Source organism: Pristiophorus japonicus, chromosome 14 (assembly GCF_044704955.1).
Source record: "Pristiophorus japonicus isolate sPriJap1 chromosome 14, sPriJap1.hap1, whole genome shotgun sequence".
Classification (NCBI taxonomy): Eukaryota; Metazoa; Chordata; class Chondrichthyes; family Pristiophoridae; genus Pristiophorus; species Pristiophorus japonicus.
Window position 1 is genome coordinate 181,889,498 of NC_091990.1, and position 16,472 is coordinate 181,905,969.

The 16,472-nt window shown below is 41.4% G+C and overlaps 1 protein-coding gene across 1 annotated transcript in view; it reads right to left on the reverse strand.

Annotated features, from left to right (window-relative positions):
* Nucleotides 1–16,472, reverse strand: part of LOC139279559 (protein inscuteable homolog) — a 321,510-nt gene that overhangs the window by 22,012 nt on the left and 283,026 nt on the right. The window contains exon 7 of the mRNA XM_070898683.1: nt 7,898–8,076. Within this exon, the coding sequence (XP_070754784.1) occupies nt 7,898–8,076 (179 nt within the window). The remainder of the gene's footprint in view (nt 1–7,897; nt 8,077–16,472) is intronic.

Sequence of the window (16,472 nt, forward strand, 5' to 3'; positions counted from 1 at the left end):
CCATGTGACTCCAGCACCAGGCCTGCGCACTTCCCGACGTTCATGCGCTGCGATTCGCAGTCAGGAGAGGCCTCAGCATCGGAAAGTCGAACGTGGGCAACAGCTTAAGGTAGGTGCATATTTTTTCTCTAAAATGCCCGTGGGAAGGACAAAGCGGAATTTCAGGGCCACTACTTCTGTGCTTTTGTTATGGCTGGTCACTAAAAAAATTCAACTATAAATTACAAATAGATAAAGCCCTTGTTCCTAACTTTCAATATCTTGCTTTTTTAAAAAAGTTTTACCCACATAGGGCACCATCTCTACAGAGCTTTAGCTCCATTAGAGGGTTATGCAGTGTGAGAATAAACATTGGCCCAGAAATTGCGGTCGGAGGCTTCCCATGGGCGGATGCCTCCGATCAAAATTTTTTTTACGAAAGTACCTGGTGGCCCCGGAGGAACGTAAACTTATGGAACGAGGCCTCCATTTGCAGTCCAGCGTATGGAACCACATATTCCAAGAGCGTATGTCAGCCTGGGATCACATGGGCCGGACCAACCAATGAAAATGGCGTATCCCCATTCAGTGTAATGGTCAGTTCCCTTTGTACAGTTATCGCCATTTCTTTGAATGGGGATACCCCGAAAACACAAACACTTTAAATAATTAAGAAAAACACGTCACATATTTAAAATTAATTGAAATTGAATTTAATTAAATGTTTTAGACAAAAAATTATTTTGTTGATTTTTTTTGGTATGTTTTAATAGGAGTAAAAATAAACTTAATGACAGGGTTTTTAATATAAAAATTATGGATAACATTTTACTTTTCAATTTTTTAAAAACTCTTACGCTGGTAAAAGCAGTACTTACGCTTTTACCAGGCATAAGAGTTTGAATGACATTCTCTGGGCAAGAGTTGGGCAAATAGCCCAAATCTCTCTCCGCAAAGGCCCTTCTCTTGGGTATGTGTTGGAACTATCGAAAGACATTTTGACAGTTCGCACGTGCCAATTTTCACCGCATGCGTATTGCGCACCGAGAACCGGCACTTCCAGGGCATCTACAGGTGCATGAGCACATTGTATGTGCCCGTAGAGACTGCGATTTTTGGCCCATTGCACTGGACGGTGATGGACTTTGATGGGCTAGACACAGCTTGAATGGAATTGATGGATAACCTTATTACAACCTCAATCTCAAATTTAGATAAATGCCCTTTGAACCTTCAAGTGACAATTAATTCTTTCTTACTTCAAGTGACCCAACTCTCAGAAGACTAGGATTAGCTAATGACATTGTCCACTGTTTATCTTCAAATTAATCCTAAATGTAGGCACTGTACAAGCTCTAGATTAGGACTTGTGACCCTTGAAATTCACAATCAAAGTGCATCAATGTTTAAATTCACTTCTTCGCATAAAATGACTGTTAAACTAAAAGTCAGGTCTTCAACTTTCTGAAAAGTCAGAAAATAGTAGAATTAAACTGCAGTGGTTTTATGAGTAATTATTAAGAGTTGGATGTTTGCCTCAGTTGGTAGTAACCTTGTCTGTGAGTAGGAAGATTGTAAGCTTAAGCCCCGCTTTAAGACTTGAGCACATATTCTAGGCTGACCAAGGAAGCACTGCATTGCTGGAGGTGCCTTTGTTTGGATGAGGTGTTAAACTGAGGCTCCAGTCTGACTGTCCAAGTGGTTGTTAAAGATCTTTTCGCACTATTTGATAAAGAACAGAGAGTTCTCCTACTGTCCTGGGCAACATTCCTTCCCTCCCCAAAAATAGATTAACTGATCATGCATCTTACTGCTGTTCGGAAATGTTTATTTATGCTTGCCATGGATGCTTACATAACAATCACTGGACTTCAAAGAATATTATCTCTGAAGTGCAATAAAATATTTCTGAGAGATAAATAAGTCACTATATAAATCTCTCGTTCACGTTCCAGCATAATTTAGTTAAAAAAATGATACTTGCTGTAGAACAGTGGAGTGTTCTAGCCCTATTTATTATTCTAGCTCCTATCTATTGAGGTTCCACAATGAGAGCACAACCTCACAAAGTCATGCCTGCATCAATGTAACATAGTACTTCTCATATCAGCTTCTTGGGGCTTCCCATTAGTGGAGGAAGTGATTGCTAGCCTCAGGCATAAGATCAAGTCGTCTGACCTTTTTTTTTAAAGTAGGAAAGCAACAAAACAAAACATTGAATATATGGGAATGGAGGAGGATAAAGCTGGCATTATGGCAGTTTCCTTTTATTACTGAGGAAAACATTTTGCTTGTATTAATTTAAAATGATTAATTCTTAAATAGTCATTCCCAAACTTCTCTCTTCCTCTCTAGAATGCCACTGGGCCTTGCTGTGAGACTGTTCCACAGGTATTGGTTGCTATGGTTAGCTTGCCACAATGACTATCCTTCATGTGAGACTTCAATGGAGAGTAAACTTTGACCCAATCTCTTCAGTTTCCTGCTGGTTAGGTTAACATGCCACCCCCCACCCTCTGAGATTTAGCAGCCTTTTTGTCCATCTTGGCGAGACTGGTCTAGCTTGCTTCCACTCTTATCTATCCAATCACAGCCAGAGCATCTCTAAGCAATGGCTTCTTTTCCCATTTCCACACTGTCACGGTCACGTCTGGAAACCTCCAAGGATCCATGCCCTCATCTTCCTCATCTACATGTTGGGACCATCATTCACAGACACTGATTCAGCTGATGATCCCCCCCAGCTCTACCTCTCTCACAAACCCTTTTATGTCAGCCAGTGAAGTTTCTCGCATTTGGTCCAGGAAGCTTTAGTTTGAGTCAGATGACAATACAATGGGTTTGGACTGATCACAGACAGTTCTGTACTATTTAAAAAATCTAAATCAGAGCTTTGTTCTAAAACAATCATGCAACATTTTTAAAGCAATAATGTATTTCAGTGCATTTGGCTTCAAAACAAACTTACATACCCAGTCAGTTTTAGAAAAGCATAAATCAGAATTATCTCCGTCTTGCTTTTAGTTGCTAGCCAAATCAATTAATCTGCCTTGAATGCCTCAATAAACTAATCCTTGCTTATTTTACCAATATGAATTGGGCATCTTAGAAAAATCATTCAGCCCTATTTATAGTGACTGATTTCAAATTTCTGACCTTTCAAAGGAAAAGTTCCCTGCGGTAATAAAAAAAAAAGGATCATTTGACAGTATAGAGGACACATACAAACTTTATATGTGGGAGGTGCTTGAAAAAAACTTTATACTTGTTAATTATGGTGTGTGTAATGCAAGTCATCCACACTGACCACAGTGTAATGCATTTACTATGTGCAAGCACAGGCTGTAGTCTGTTTAAAAAAAAAACTATTTGGAGATTGTATACCCAAAGATTTAAAAATAAATGTTTCATTGGTCAAATCTCATAATGAAACACCTCAGTTCTTCAATAGTAGTCTGATGCATCTGCTGTACTTTGGTAATCAGATGAAGGTGATGGTGTAACAAGGGTCCCTTTCCCTACTGAGGCAGGCACACTTTTGCCTCATTATCAATGTCATTAACATCAATGTTGTAAAACAAAAAGCCTTTATTCAGCATTTTTAACATGGAAAATATCCCAAGGCACTTCACAGCGGCATTGGGAAAACAGTTGCTGAGTGCAAGAGATTTAGGAGGGGTGGCCAATAGGGTGGCCAAAGGGTGGCCAATAGGGTGGCCAAAGGGTGGCCAATAGGGTGGCCAATAGGGTGGCCAATAGGGTGGCCAAAGGGTGGCCAATAGGGTGGCCAATAGGGTGGCCAAAGGGTGGGCTTTAACAAGAGGTGGGAGTAGAGAGGCAGGAAAGTTGGGGGAGGAATTTCAGAGCATGGGACCTAGGCATAACCTCCAATACTGGGCAGGGTGGGGTGAAGTGAAGAGGGAATAGGTTAGAGGCCAAATCAGAGGGATGGAAAGCTGAGGGAGGGGTTGAAGGGCTGGAGGAGGTTATGGAGGTAGGCAAGGGCATTGAGGTTGTGAACAGTCTGTTAGGTCTGAGATAGTGGCTGGGAAGGTTGTGGAGTCAGTGGAGTGTCAATGGAGTCTGTTGCATGGCTGAAGCTGATGGTTGAAGTTTTGCCAATGTTTCATCAAGGCTCATCCAAGATTGGATGTCAAACAAACAATTTGATGGTGTTATTTTTTTCATTATTAGTCATTCATGGGATGTGGGCATCGCATCCCTAAGTGCCCTTAAGAAGGTGGTGGTGAGCCACCTCTTGAGCCACTGCAGTCTATTCGGTGAGGGAACTCCCATAGTGTTGTTAGGGAGGGAGTTCCAGGATTTTGACCCAGCGATGATGAAGGAACGGTGATATATTTGCAAGTCAGGACGGTGTGTGACTTGGAGGGTAACTTGAAGGTGATGGTATTTCCATGCGCCTGCTACCCTTCTAGGTGGTAGAGGTCACGGGTTTGGAAGGTGCTTTCGAAGAAGCCTTGGTGAGTTGCTGCAGTGTAGATGATACACACTGCCGCCAGGGGGCGCCGATGGTGGAGGGAGGGAATGGTTAAGGTATGATGGGGTGCCAAACAAGCGGCCTCCATTAACACTCCACCAACTTCACTACCTTCCCAGCCACTATCTCAGACTTAACAAGTGGGCTGCTTTTACTGAATGGTGTCAAGCTTCTTGAGTGTTGTTGGAGTTGCACTCATCCAGGCAAGTGGAGAGTATTCCATCACACTCCCAACTTGTGCCTTGTAGATGGTGGAAAGTCTTTGGGGAGTCAGGAGGTGAGACACTCACTGCAGAATACCCAGCCTCCTACCTGCTCTTGTAGCCACAGTATTTATGTGGCTGGTCCAGTTAAGCTTTTGGTCAATGGTGACCCCCTAGGATGTTTATGGTGGGGGATTCGGTGATGGTAATTCTGTTGAATGTCAAGGGGCAGTGATTTGATTCTCTCTTGTTAGAGATAGTCATTGCCTGTCACTTGTGTGATGTGAATGTTACTTGCCAGTTATCAGCCCAAACCTGCATGCAGGCACGGACTGCTTCATTATCTGAGAAGTTGCGAATGGAATGGAATGGATAAATAAACAGAATGAGAGTGGTTTGTTGTTCAGACATGGCTGTAGATGACAGGCAATAAGAATGGTGGTGCAAAGGGTACACAATATAGGCAAACATTTGTCCCAAGCTATGTGGTGCTAAGCCATGGGGCAGTATTGGGAGAGTGATTCATTGTCAGAGATGCCACCCTTCAGAGAATGACTTAAACCTACCTGTTTATTCTAGTGGTTTAACTGGTTATTAAAAATTCCAAAGCTTTATTCAAAGAAGAGCATGGATTTCTTCCAGTGCCTTGGTCAACATTCCTCCCTCAATTAATATCAACACAAACAGATTAACTAGTTATTCAGCTCATTGCTGTTTGTGGCACCTTGCTGGTTGCAAAATGGCTGCCCAAATAACAACAGTCACTGCCTTCAGAATAATTCATTGTACGTGATATTTTTGGGCTGTTTCTGAAAGCTATTATAAGGTGCAATAGAAATGCAAGACTTTATTTTTCCATGGCAATGCAGACATAGTATTGATGGGTTTGACCGGTTATTTCTGGAGCACCTGCTACAAGTATAAATATGTTCGAAGTTTCAATTTTAGCATCTTTTTGGCATAATGATTATTAACAAATATATAATTTATCATAAATCTTCTTTAGTCAAGTCTGCAATGATAGAAACCCTTGAGGTTTATTTACAAAATCCTTGCATCTTAGAAGTCAAGATCATTAACAAGCTCACAAATTATTGCTCATCACAGCAATGATCTCCTAATAGAGTTTTATTCCCTCATTCCATTCTCATTAAATACTTCACAACATATTTTAATAATCAGCATTTAATTCCATGCATATTGAACTTCCAATAAGCACAAAAACCAGAAATATTAGGCTTGGATAAAATTACACTGTGACCTATGTGTCTAAAATTAATTAATTTGCAAATCTTTGCATTACAGCCTGTAAAATCTTCCATTTAGAAATTTGATATAAATAAAAGTAGCAGAAAATACTTTACAAAAAGTAACATTCACAGAGACTCAAAGACCTCCGAGGTCATGTTTGATCCTGCCCTCACTGAACATTCACATACCCAAGAAGTTCTGGGATGATTTTTCCTCTCTGCCCCTGAGGTACTGAGAACAATGACAGCCTGGCTAAGATCAATTAACTCAGTACAGGCCAAGAGCATTGTCTCACTCCAAAGGCCATTGACTAATAGTCAACAGTATAAAGCTGTCTGTAGTTGGCATTAACTTTCAAAGAGGACGTAAAAATATATAATTAATGGCATAGTGAAGTAAGATCAGAGGAGGCATTTTGTTATGAACTATCAATGACATGGGAACAACGGGCCTCCTTCTAAACTAAAATTTCCAATTAAAAAAATATAGAAAACAATATTTGTACAGCTAATTCTTCAAAAGGTCAGTGATGCCTCAATTCTGTCTGTAGAATGCAATTTTGCTGAAAATGAGCTGTGCTGAGCAATGTGCTACAAAGTGAAGTAGTTCTGATTTGTACCCCTTTTGGCCACGTATCCATTTAGATCAGCAACAAGGCCCTGTTGTAAATGTTATTCTGCTGCGAGAAAAATTGTCTGCTTTGAACTGTTCTTCTTTGTAAATTAACATGGCAAATGTTTGGCAAAGCAGAACTCTCTGGTTTTCCACTGCTCTGTCCAGAGGGGTGCTGGTTGTGCAAATCCTTAAGATTCACAGCATGTCATGACTCCTGCAACTTGCCACTCTATTCTGATCTCTTTTAAATACTTTAAATGCACGGCTGGCAAGACTTGCACTTCATTAACAAATTCACACTTCCACAGGGGGTAACAATGCTGGGACATTGAAAGTAAAAATGGCAAATTTTCCACAACACAAAGGAAAAATGCAGGACAGTTGGAGATAAAAGAGGAAATAGATTTTTTTAAATACCGTCCCATTATTAGAACAGATGGAAGAATTATGAGTGTGTGCGCGCGCATGCAAATGGGGATGGGACAAACATTTAGGGCTAGAGTTTCCTATCAGCCCACCAGCGCCCGATTGTCACCCAAAAGACCGCTAAGATTCCGAAGATTATCGCCGGTGAAAACTTCCCCCCAAAAAATAAAAAAAACACCCAGCGAAAAAAATGCCCGTTACACGCCACTTCTGGGCGAAAAAGTGGAATTTAGGGTCAATTGGGTGGTTCCTAAAGAAAATGGGTAATAAATAACAAAATCACAAAAATTTACCCCGAGGCTGCGGGTTGGGCCCAGCAGCAGAAAACCACTAAAAGTATATTTTTTTAAAACATCACATAAAAAAAATCATATAAACATTCTCAAGACCATTTCAACCTAAATCACCATCACAGAATTTTAAAATAACGAGTAAAAAAAACAATTACTAACCTTTTTCTTGCAGAGCTACTCATCTACCGCCCAGCTCCGCTGATCCTCGTGGGCGGTTTTTTTCATACTTACCTACGGGTCACCGCTCAGCCAAATATCCCACCAGGGCGATCTGAGGACAGTGCACAACCGATGGTCCGCTCCCCAGTGGTACCTCAAAACCGCCGGCGTAACTCAGGGTAAGGAATTTCTCGCTCACCTGCTTACCGCCCACAATAGCCAATACCGCCCAGAAACCAGGCGGTAAGCCAATGGAAATTCTAGCCCTTACAATTTATTTGGTTCATTTAACAATGGGCGCATTACTGATATCGCACCTGATTGGCTGTCAAATCAAATGTAATTAATTTTCGGAAGTAAATTTTCATGCTGGTTCATATTCCTCTTTTAGCTCTTGAATGAGAATAAGGCTTCAAATACAATTCCACTACTGCATGTAGAGTATGAGCAATGTTCTAATTAAACATGCTAACCTGATCTTTGGAGTAAGGAGTGTCAACTCTCTGCGGGTCACGGCAAGCTTCGATAAGAATTTTTGTTGCATTCAACTGCAACAAAATCTCACAGGCCATTGAATCAAAGAATGTGATGTTGGCAAGAGCAGCAGAAGCCAGCAGGAACACTTCACTCGATGAGGCATCTTTGCATAAATCTATGAGAAAAGAATAGATGTTTTACATAATTACAGAGACCTCAGTGGAAGTAAATAGACCTTTGCCATTTAATATTTATCCAATTTCAAAAGAAAATAGTTATGCACAGTTGTTTTATAGGCTCCATTCTTTGATATAACATCTAAATTAAATAGTAAATCTGATATGGAAATAATTTATTATATTAAAAGCTTCATGTAGCACAGTTTGTAAAACTCACAATGCAGATTAATATTGATTATGTTATTCACATTATTTATCTTCCACAGCAGCGAGAATTCTTGTTAAGTAGATGCTTTGGAAATAGGATTTTGCACTGTGCAGTTGGTAAGTGAAGCACCTGGGGATTTATGCAATCACTAAGCTAGCAATAAGTTATTTTTAAAATTCTTCCAAGACAAGTGATAATCCCAGCAGAGAAGGATGTAGCTGTGTGACAGCTGGGGGTTTATTAGTACAGTAAATTACTGTAAAATGTGGGATTAATGCATACTAATTTAAAATACTAATTGAAAATATTTTATATTCTATTATTTCTCTTCCCAAACTGACCAGTTTGCCTTGTACAAGCAACTCTTTGACAAATAATGCCATCTGCAGGAATCTTGCAAATTTTACCATGTTCAACAATTCTACTATAAGAATAGTTTTCTCCAATGGGATGAAAGTGTCCCTTGTCAGATGGCTGCAAAACTTCTTTGTGAAATTAGTTTTGGCAGTCTCACTCCAGTTCCTCGTCGGTTTGAGCGAACAGTGCAAAACTAAACTTAATTTAGCACTAATTGGTACTAAATTGGCAGTCTCGCTCAAATATTGGTGTGGGAAATGGAAACATGTCACGCTGGTACAGTAAAGTCCTCTTCTGGGGTTGGAGCTGAGGCATATTGCTAGGACAAAGTAAAATGAGCTTTGCAGTGCACCTAATAGCTCATCTGGGAATATTTGATACTAACACTGGAATCTTGGAATGTACTAGGCAAAAGGCAAAATACTGCGGAAGCTGTAAATCTGAATTCCAGACTGTGTCCGTCCCATTCCCCGTACTTCTGCTGTCACCCCTTCCCCTCCCTCCCAGAACCACAGAACCCCTTGTCCTCACCTTCCACCCCACCAGGCTCCACATTCAATGGATCATCCTCTGCTATTTCTGCCACCTCCAGCGCAATGCCATCACCAAGCACATCATCCCCACCCCTCAGCATTCCAAAGGAACCATTCCCTCCGCAACACTCTGGTCCATTCTGCCATCACCTCCTACATCCAATCCCCTTCCCACAGCACCTTTCCATGCAAGTGCAGAAGATGCAACACCTGCCCTTTTACCTCCTCTTTTCCCGTCGTCCAGGGCCCCGAACACTCCTTCCAGGTGAAATGGTGATTTATTTGTACTTCTTTGAATTTTATATATTGTATTCGCTGCTCACGATGCCATCTCCTCTACATTGAGGAGATCAAACGCAGATTGGGTAATCGCTTTGCTGAACACTTCCATTCAGTCCACAAGCGTGACCCTGAGCTTCCGATTGTTTGCCATTTGAATTCTTCATCCCACTCCCACTCTGACCTCCATGTCTTCAGCCTCCTTCAATGTTCAAATGAAGCTCAACGGAATCATGAATAGTACCTCATCTTTCGATTAGGCACTTTACAGTTTTCCGGACTCAACATCGATCTTATAGAAACATATAAAACTCTGATGGGACTGGACAGGTTAGATGCAGGAAGAATGTTCCCGATGTTGGGGGAATCCAGAACCAGGGGTCACAGTCTAAGGATAAGGGGTAAGCCATTTAGGACCGAGATGAGGAGAAACTTCTTCGCTCAGAGAGTTGCAAACACTCCCCCTAGGACATTGGTTCCGGTCCTGTCCAGGTGCAGACCGTCCGGTTTGTACTGGTCCCACTTCCCCCAGAACCGGTTCCAATGCCCCAGGAATTTGAATCCCTCCCTCTTGCACCACTCCTCAAGCCACGTATTCATCTGAGCTATCCTGCGATTCCTACTCTGACTAGCAAGTGGCACTGGTAGCTATCCTGAGATTACTACTTTTGAGATCCTACTTTTTAATTTAGCTCCAAGCTCCCTAAATTCATCTTGTAGGACCTCATCCCGTTTTTTTAACTATATCATTGGTACCTATATCAGTTTCCCTTCAATCTTGGGTCACTGAATAGCATCCTGGCTAGAGTGATGGACTTGAAGGATGAGAATTGAGTTCAACGCCATTTTTATAGTCTTTACCAGGCCACCTGGGGGAGGGAGGAATATTGGCCAAGGTTGGTGCTCCTCCCATGTTTTAATCATGCTCTTAAAATGTTGGCCTAAATGTTCACAGCTCAGTTGGGCTTCCCCGAATTAATTGAGGGTAATGTGGAAGTAGGATTTAAGTGATGAGATGAGAGGAGGAAAAGTTGGAGATAAAATTTACAAAATAAGCAAATTAAATCATTTTCAACAATGTTAATCCTGGTGGCTAGGTGCCATGCCTTGCTATAACTGAATGTTCCATCCTGGAAAAAAAACTGGTATATTTATTGCAATCACATCTTTTAGCTGGTGATGTATTGATATTCAGAGAGGATTCAATGCACGAGATTATCCAGCCTGCTTAGGTATAGGGTGATGAGTAGTAATATCACTGGAATACCAGTGAGGATTTTCATCATGTGTTACACCGGTTTCCAGGTACAACAACAACTTGCATTTATATAGCACCTTTAAAATTTGTAAAATGTCCCAAGATGCTTCACACAAGTGTAATCAGTCAGAAAATTGACACCAAGCCGAAGAAGGAACCATTAGGACAGGCAACCTAAAATTTGGTCAAAGAGATAGGTTTTAAGGAGTATCTTAAAGGAGGAGCGATGGAGAGGCAGAGATTTGGGGAGGGAATTCCAGAGCTTAGGGCCAACTAGAAAGCTGAAGGTACAGATGCCAATGGTGGGGACAAAGATGTCGGGATGCCTCAGACAGGAACAGAAAGTTGATTAGGCACCCACCCCGCTGAATATCCATCCGTTCCCGACCCTATAACAATCTAGCAGTGCTCTTCAACCCAAAAATAGTGTAACCAAATAAGGCAGTAATGACAGAGAAACTTCATCCATTTTCTATCATTACTCCCAAAGTAATGCTGTACACGAGGAACGCTTATGTGCTCAGAGGTCTCATGCTACTAAGGCCAGCAGAGGCCTTTTAAAAATTAAAATCAATTCGCAGTCCTATGCCAGCACTTTATGACGGATGTAGCAGAGGTCTATAAATATTCAACCATTGCAAACAAAATTAATAATTTTCCCAGTTTCACAAGTAAGGCCACCTTATTAAAAAGTATCGGAATTTTCTCCTGTAATCAGCAACCATCGAATAAAGAGAGCAGCGAGGAGGAGATGCTATGATTGGATCGACTGTGGAAGAAAAAATAGTCTGGAAAATCGAGACAGAATTGAAAATGCCTTGAAATCGGCATAGTACTAATTTTGCTGCAGATCTATAAGTTGTTTGTGTTCAGGAAAGTGATAGCTGGAAAGATTGTCATGTTAATTTTAAAATACCAGGTCCCACTTAGCATCCTGGAAAAGGTTCCCAAAATGTTAACAGGTAGGCAGATGGTAACAGATAGAAGTCAGATTTAAACAGAGAAAACTTACCCTGAGACACATGGACATCAGGGATTAAAGGAATAGTTCTTCCAATATAAGGCTGGGTGAGAGGTGACAACAAGATAGGGAGAGTGCTGGATTTTTAAAGAAAAAATGAGAAAGGCTGAAATTTAAAAGACAGATTTCATAAACAAGTGCAGGGGTTGAAATAGAGCTGTACAATATTAGCAATGAATTTGTATGAAATCCCGTTGTCTGTTATTTTTCCAAAGCTGCTAACCCACTTAAAACAGATTGATTTAAGACTTGTCAAAATGGCAGACAAGAAAGCTTTATATGAATGGAATATTGCACAACGCAATTCCATCCAGACAGACAACACAAATGGAGAAGAAGGCTGACTCAGGAATAATGGGCCCAATTTTGGCCATGACTTGCATTAATTTTTTTGGAGTAAGTTGTTTTTTCTGGCGTAAGTTAAAAAGTGCCATTTTCCCCCCAAAATTTGCTCCAGAGTAAGTCAGTTAGGTACGATTTTTTTTAGTTCAGTTTTTTTTTCCAAAAGGAGGCGTTCCCAGACACTTACGCCAGTTTTGGCCATTAATGCCACTTCTAAACACGAAGCCAGACATGGTGCTTGTCTATTTGTGATCAAAAAAAGCTTGTTTTGTATTGTATTGTTCAAAGTAAGAGGGTATTTTTTTTTTGACAACATTTTAAATGATTGTTGACATTGTACACCAAAAAAAAGTGCATGTTTGTTTTAAGGCCCATGTGACGTGCGTTAAGTGCATCGTTTCGGGGTATTGTTTTTAAAAGTTTCAAAAAATTGCACACTATTTATTTTGTAAATGTGCCAAAGTTGAATGTTTTGAGGCAGCTCAAACTTACTCTAAATCGACTTAGGTCAGCGTATGTGGCCAGCTCTGAAAAACATTGCGGGCAGTTAAGAATTCAGTGCCGGGTTAGTACACTTAAAGCACCAAGACTTACAAAGCACTAAACAAAGCCCAAAAAGTAATCAGAAATCAATCAATAACAAATAAAAATTAGAAGTCCTACCTTTATGCCTGAATCAAGTTGTTTTTTTAAAAGCTCCCCCCCCCCCATCAAAACATTCTTTCTCCCACCGCTTCCCCCCCCCCCCCAGAAAAGAAACTCTCTTCCTCCCCCCACCCCCTGCCACCCCAATTAAAACTCTCAAGCACAACCATCAATAAATAAAATATAAACTGATGTCCTACCTCAGCCCGGGAAGTAGGCTGGCCGGCCGGTGCGGGAGGCCACTCGGCTGGGGATGGGGTGCGGCGAAGATCAGGGCGTCCCTTCGACCGGGGATAGAGGCTGCGAGCATCGGGTCCTGCTCACAGCCCGCAAGACACGCTGGGAGGGCAGGAGCATGTGCGCAGACTTCACTGCGCATGCGCTCAGCTGCCGGCCGTGCTTTCTGTGCTGGCCTTCACTGGCTACGCCACGCTGGGACACCGGAGAGTCGACAGAGCGGGCAGGATGGGGGCCCTTTTTTCTCGGCACCGTTTCCAGCGCGTAAAATCGGCGCATTTAAGGTAAGTGCGCTGAATAAAGGGGTTGGGGAAAATTGGGCCCAATATAACAACAGTTAAGACACAGCTATATAAATGAAGGACTGAGAATAGGAGATGACCACAGTGGAATGTCTGAAGATAGGTTTTTAAAACAAAATGTTGTACTTCAGCTTGAACTGTGTGGAGTATTACATCATTTTAAATCATGCATTTGCTCATGCTTTGAAGCTTTAATAAAATATACTGTGCCTTATGTGTCAGTCCAAATGTTCACAACTGTCAGTATAAATATGGTAAAGCAGTTGGCAACGATGGTTCTGTGCAAAATTAATGGCCAGGGCCAGGCTTCTCTAATTTTAAAACTCCTTTCAGTAGATAAAGGAGATAAATCAGGCTCAATAAATGTCCAAACATATTGACCTAGAATTTTGATCTTGTCCATTTTTTAGGCGGAAAAGATACCCACTGCACATGCCTTATCACTTGGAGAGAGGAACCAGGTGAAATTGGTGCTGCAGCTCATTACCAAGGGTCAGGCATGCATCGAGCACTACCTGTACTGTTTATTGACTGCCCACCTGTTGGGGGGAGGGGTGAGGGGGGGGAGGACACCACTTAAAGGCAGCTAGCACCTCTTAAAGGGGAGGTGCACTATGGCTGCCGACAGCAGGAAAGGTTCATAAAGGTGCAAAATAGTTGTAAGAAGTGCAGGCCATTAATTCCCTCTCTGATAATGCAACTGTCCACGGGCAGTGCAGAGAAAAACATAAACGTGGAAGGTGCCATGGAACCTTTCCTTCCTCTCCCTGCCACCATGCTTCCCAGAGAAGTTTACCATTAATAAATTTATTTCCTGGAACAAATGGACAGCCCCCCAAGGTAATCAGGAGTTGTAGTTCAAAGCAGGGAATAATGGAGCCTGTGATGAATTCAACATGCTTTTTGAGTCCAGCTCTGCCAGAAGCCATTTTTTAGCTATACATGTTAAGGTCACAACAACATTGACCTTTGTTTGTTTATGGCTCATTTCAGATGCCTGTAGGGAAACAAATCTGGCATCAGACAGGCATCCATGTTACATTGTCTGTTCCAGATAGTCACTGCTCCTGTCACAACAGGTCACTGTATTTGCTTTTGTTGGACAGCCCCGTAGCAATAATATAGTCAAAAATAACTGCGTCTAATACTGAGCCTTTCAAATGATCAACAAGGTCATGAATTGCATACACCTGGTCAACAGATTATCTGCTTGCAAGGAGGACAACTTTTGCAATATAATTCTATGAATATGCAGATGTCCACAATCCCAATCGTAAGATTGCTAATGTGATTACTGGATTTCTAACCACATTAATATTTGCGTCTCGTTCATTGTTTTAATCCATGGGAGATTCCAAGGGGTTTAACTGGTGTTTAGTTAAGTCCTGTTCTTTGTGGTGCGATAATTACTGCTTTGTTGCCTCAGTAAAATAATGGGACTAAAGGTGGACAAGTCCCCTGGACCTGATGGCCTGCATTCTAGGGTCTTAAAAGAAGTGGCTGCAGAGATAATGGATGCATTGGTTGCAATCTACAAAAATTCCCTGGATTCTGCAGAAGTCCCAGCAGATTGGAAATCTGCAAATGTAATGCCCTTATTTAAAAAAGATGGGAGACAGAAAGCAGGAAACTATAGACCAGTTAGCCTAACACTGTCGTCGGGAAAATGCTGGAGTCCATTATTAAGGAAGCAGTAGCAGGACATTTGGAAAAGCATAATACAGGCAAATGGAATGTTGGCCTTTATTGCAAGGGGGATAGAGTATAAAAGCAGAGAAGTCCTGCTACAACTGTACAGGGTATTGGTGAGGCCACACCTAGAGTACTGCGTACAGTTTTAGTCTCCGTATTTAAGGAAGGATAGAGATGGGCAGCAGGATTAATACAGATGTGCAGCCTCATAAAACTGTGTTAACTCTATGTATATATATTGTAAGTAATTATTTTTATATATAGAATTATAGAAAAGGTACATCACACATACTTCAAGTGTCATACACAAATTTCTGACATATTTAAAAAAAAACTATAAAGAAACAAAGAGCATTCAATGAAGACTGAGGGGGTGATTTTCATCTTGCAGCCCATTTTCAGAGTGAACGGGGCAGTAGCAAGACAAAATCGGAAAGAAAACTTTCCGCCCGTGGCCTGCCCATTGCGTTTTTCAGGTTGACCTCAATGTAGACATCAGCCGAAAGCACATATGTAAATTAAGGTCCGAATATGCATTTAGTATATACGTTCGATGCCATTTTGTCTCCATCTATGATGTTACTGCCAGTTCCTCAGCCCGCCCACAAACCATGGGTATTACAAGTCATGGAGTGGGAGGATCGGGTGGGTGGGGCTGCAGCCTCCAGCAATATATAGAGGTATCCTCAGTTGCTGTTAGAAAAACACTGGAAAGTTTTGAGAAACATTTTGCTTCTATTATGTTGTGTTTTTTTCCTACTTATACCACTTCAAAGTGCTTGTAGTGTTGATAGAATGTTCTCAAATCTTAAGGGAGCTTTTGGCAATGCACTTTTTTCATTCTGAAAGTCCCTGTGGCAATTCCAGCATCTTTAGGAGAGGCACGGATAAAATAGAGGGGGAAGTAAACTGGTATTGCTGAGGTAACAAGGATGCTTTGCTAGTAACTGCAATCAATCCCATTAAATAATTTTCACTAAGTTATTTGCCATGCATCGACTCCTGTTTGGCCTTTACCAACCAGAACAGATATATTTTTACAACATGAGTTGATTAAATGACTACTTACAATAAAAACCACGATGAATGTAGATGTATTATTTATTACCACAGAATTGTTGAGGACATCCTTTGATCCTTTCAGAAAACAAATCTTCTGATAGGTCTTGCATTTTACTGTTCTCATCATCATAGGCAGTCCCTTGGAATCGAGGAAGACTTGCTTCCACTTTTAACATGAGTTCTTAAGTGGCTGAACAGTCCAATATGAGAACCAGAGACTCTGTCACAGGTGGGACAGATAGTGGTTGAGGGAAGGGGTGGGTGGGACAGGTTTGCTGCACGCTCTTTCTGCTGACTGCGCTTGTTTTCTGCATGCTCTCGGCGATGAGTCTCGAGGTGCTCAGTGCCCTCCCGGATTACTGTTCTATTGTGTATAAGAAAGAGCTCGTAGTGGTAAATCAAATCCATTGTCTTACCATAACTTAAGTAATAAAGGAGCTGCTTGGGCTCACCTGA